This window comes from Helobdella robusta (genome assembly GCF_000326865.2).
Source record: "Helobdella robusta unplaced genomic scaffold HELROscaffold_26, whole genome shotgun sequence".
Taxonomy (NCBI): domain Eukaryota; kingdom Metazoa; phylum Annelida; class Clitellata; order Rhynchobdellida; family Glossiphoniidae; genus Helobdella; species Helobdella robusta.
In genome coordinates, this window is record NW_008704349.1 from 1,176,823 (window position 1) to 1,181,401 (window position 4,579).

At 34.7% G+C, this 4,579-nt stretch overlaps 1 protein-coding gene across 1 annotated transcript in view; it reads right to left on the reverse strand.

Annotated features, from left to right (window-relative positions):
• Positions 1-261: 261 nt before the first annotated feature.
• The window catches only part of HELRODRAFT_79761 (hypothetical protein), a gene marked incomplete at both ends in the record, with an annotated part of 16,012 nt that continues 11,694 nt past the window's right edge, over positions 262-4,579 (reverse strand). The window contains one exon of the mRNA XM_009019978.1: positions 262-447. Coding sequence (XP_009018226.1) covers positions 262-447 — 186 coding nt within the window. The remainder of the gene's footprint in view (positions 448-4,579) is intronic.

Consider the following 4,579-nt stretch of genomic DNA (forward strand, 5'->3'; position numbering starts at 1 on the left):
TACAGAGTTTTTTTAAGTTTGTTTATGCCCGATCAAAATTTTCAATTTGCAATCATAGTCAACAAACATCATCACCATCATCATCATTACAACATCATCGCGATCATCATCATGACAAAATTGCCACCATCATCATCATCACCTTCCAAATTATCTTCATCATCATCACCATCGTCATCATCATTACAACATCATCGCGATCATCATCATAACAATATCGCCACCCCATCATCATCGTCGTCGTCGTCTTCATCATCATCATCACTGATCGGCCAGCTGTTCCACCCAGTTAGGCGATTTGAAGTATTCCGGAACTACGTCATCCATCCTTGCGATGATTTTGTAGATGCTCTTCTTCCAGGATTGCTCCTGATCCTTTTCCGCTGCAATGCTTAGGTAGAATTCTCTCAAGGTGGCCTGCACCACAAAACGGAAGTTTTCTGGAACCTGTGTAGCGTGTGCGTGTGTGTGTGTGGTTGTATGTCGTGTGTGTGTGGGCTGCTTGTGCGTGCGTGCGTGTGTGTGGAGTATCTGTTTGTGTGCGTGTGGAGTGCGTGTTTACAGAATTTAACTTTTTTTCCAAGATGGTTTCGCGATGTTAATGATGTTAATAACGGAGATGATGAAGTGATAACGAAGGTGGTGAGGACGACGACGATGACGATGAGACGAAATAATGAAGAAGCGTCCAGGTTCTTCTAACGAGTGAAAAAAATATTCTATAACCGGATAACTGGATGATTGAATTTCGATATAAAGGGGTAGAAAATGTAATAGAATAAAAATGAAAAAGATGAAAAGATAAAAAAGAAAGAGAGAGAGAAAAAGAAAAAGAAAGAGAGAGAGAGAGAGAGAGTAATGAAATGAACTAAGACAATAAGAAACGCTTATTTGAAGCGTTTGAAGTACCAACTGACGTATAGACAACAGTCATTCCTGTTCTTTTGTGTAACTACAACAAGAAACAAAAAATCAATAAGAACTGCTACAATACTACCACATCTACTACTACTACTACTACTACTACTGCTGCTGCTGCTGTTGCTACTTCTACTGCTGCTGCTGCAAATACTACCATTACTAATGCTACTACTACTGCTGCTGCTGCTGCTGCTACTACTGCTGCTGCAAATACTTCAACATTATTCTTCCATTTTATCTCTTCATTTTGTCCGAAATTGAACTTCAAATTAGTGGCGAATGGAACATGACAGATGACCACAGATGATCACAATAACCCAACACCATGCAAATACTAATAAAATTGAAGGATGAAACAAAAGACCTTAGAAAAACTAACACAAAAAAATTAAAAAAAAACTCGGAAGAACTTTAGAAAAAAAATGCAAGAAAAAAAACATTCCGCAATATCGTCCGTTCACGAAATGAACTTTAGTTATGATTAATGATAGATGGACAGATGCTAAAGATGAAAGGATGGTGACCACAACAACCACAACAACGACAACAATAATAATAATAACAATAATAATAATAGTAATAATAATAATAATAGTAATAATAATAACAACAGAATGGCCTGGTGTGAATGATGGATGAGTTTGAAACGATCATTATGCTGAAGGAGGTTTTGAAATGTCCCGTTAGAATTTCTTATGAAATTTCGTCTCTCCCTGACAGCTCTTGTCACTATCTTCTTTCTCTTCCTCGTCATCTTTTTCATCATCATCATCAGCAGCAGCAGCAGCAGCAGCAGCAGTGGCAGTGACAACATTATTAGCAGCAGCAGAAGAAGTAGCGACAAAATCTGCTTCTTCATCGTTGTCGTCGTCGTTAAACTTTTCAAGTTGATTACGAGAGCAAAACAATTTAATAACCTAACATTAAAAACATCAGTGCGTATTTCTGTATGAATCGGGTATTGTGTTATTACGTGTATGTGTGTGTGTGTATATATGTGTACGTGTGTGCGTGTGCGTGTGTTGGATTCACAATTCATTTGGAGATTCATCAAATATTCTGTGCAAAAAATGATGAAACAGTTGGAACAATAGGACGGAAAATTGTAAAGGAAAGAGAAATAAAATTAATAAACTTGGTACTAAAAAGAATTTGTACTAATTAATATATATATATATATGTATGTGTTTATGTATGTATGTATGTATGTATGTATGTATGTATGTATGTATGTATGTATGTATGTATGTATGTATGTATGTATGTATGTATGTATGTATGTATGTATGCTTTTATCTGCAAGATAAAGAAAAGACAAACGTTTAAATGTAATAGACATCATTTAACAGGGCCCTACCTAATCAAGGCCATTGTATTCATTAACGCATTATAGGAAAAAATTAGCTGAATACAATGAAATGCGCTCTTTGTATTTTGTATCTTTTTGTATATGCGTGTTTGTATATGTGTATTTTTGTATGTATATACGTGTATATGTATGTACGTATGTATGTGTACGTTTGTATATATTTGATTGTGTATATGTTGTTTATGTGTTTGTTTATTTGAAAGAATGCAACAATGTGTATTTAATAACTGGGAGGGAAAAGATAAACCGAAAAAAAAAATAACATGAACAGCAATAACAATAATAACAATAAAAATAGCAACAACAACAACAATAACAATAATAAAACCCGCCAAAGTGACAAATATAGAGCTTCAGGAGCGCATTTCGCGTTTTAATATTTCACAAGATTAATGATCACGTGAGTCCATCTCCTAAGTAAACAACCATATGACGTCACCGTCAGCTGCATCAGCCGCAGAAGTAGTAGTAGTAGTAGCAGCAGTAGTAGTAGTAGCTGCAGTAATAGCAGTAGTAGTAGTAGTAGTAGTAGTAGTAGTAGCTGCAGTAGTAGTAGTAGTAGCAGTAGTAGTTTCAGTAATTGCTACTTTAAGTAGTAATCATGTCACGGCGGACAATTTGTTCAAAGTACTTGTAGAAAATTTTGTGGCACTGCTGACGACGATAATGATGTTGTTAGTAGCAGAAGATATGCTGGTTGGAAAAATCCAACTTTTTTGCGGACGAACGAATGAAAAAATGTTTGTAAATTTGGAAATAAAAACAAAGAGAGAAAAACAGAGAGACAGAGAGAGAGAAAGAGAGAAAAAGAAAAGACAGAGAGAAAGAAAGAACAACATACATCTACCATTCACATAAGTTGTGTGAAGATAATGACAGGATGAAATGACAATAAATGCGTTTGCATGCGCTCTAGATAGAGGTATGTCTCTGTGTGTCTGCGTCTGCGTTTCTATTTGTATGTGTGTGTGCGTGTATTTTTAGAAAAAATAAAAAAAAGGAAAAAAGAGAGAGAGAGAGAAAAAAAAGAGAGAGAAAGAGAGAGAGAGAGGGAGGGAGATACAAAAATAGAAATAACACGAAAATTTATATACAGAATTCTCACCGGAGGAAACAGCCCAAATGAAGAGAAGGACAGAAAGATGGTATAAAGAATCAAGTAAAATGATGGAGAACAAGAAAGAGAGAGAGAGAGAGCAATAAAAATAAAAATAGAGAGAGATTGAAGTGAGCTATGAAAAGCATAGCTACAAAAAATGTAGCTACGAATAGTGTAGCTATGAAAATTGAAAAATGATTTATGAGGAAAATGTAAAAAAAACTACTGAAACCGTAAGAACAAAATGTAGAAGAAGAGAGAATAAGATAGGTAGACTTAGAAAGAAAGAAAGAAGAAAATGAATAACGAGAGAGAGAAAAAGAGAGAGAGAGAGAGAGAGAGAGAGAGAGAGAGAGTCAGAGATATGAGGACTAGGAAAGAAATTAAATGTACATGCGTTTATAATGGTATATTATGGCTCTGGCTTTGTTGTTATTGCTGTTTTGTTCATGACGACGATGATGACGATGATGATAATAATAATAATAATAATAATAATAATAATAATAATAATAATAATAATAATAATAATAAAAACAATAATAATAATAAAAACAATAATAATAATAAAGATGATGATGATAATAATAATAATAATAACAATAATAATAATAAAGGTGATGAAGATGATGATAGAAGTTAAAAACGCTAGCTGAGTTGTTGCTGGTAACGCATACGATCACCAATGTATGCCACCGTTCTCTTGGAACTAGCCCCGAAAATTACGATGATGACGACGTTGATTGTGATGCTACTACTACTACTACTACTGCTACTACTACTACTGCTGCTGCTACTACTACAACAACTACTACTAATAACAACAATAATAATAATGATGTTATGATGATGATGATGAAGATTATGATGATGATGATGATGATGATGATGATGATGATGATGATGATGATGATGATGATGATGATGATGATGATGATGATAATGGTTCTGCAGCAGAAAAGGAAATTAAATTAATTCATCTATATATGCGTGCGGATGTCTAAGGCCGGTGTTGATGATGATTGTGCTGGCTGTGATGATGATGATGGCGAAGATGATCATGATGATGACGACGATGATGATGACTAAAATGTGGATTGTGACGTCAGTGGTGATTTTGATAACGATTATGTGGCTCAAACAAGCAAAAAACACATTGGAAATGCCGAAGATGATGATGAAAATTGAGT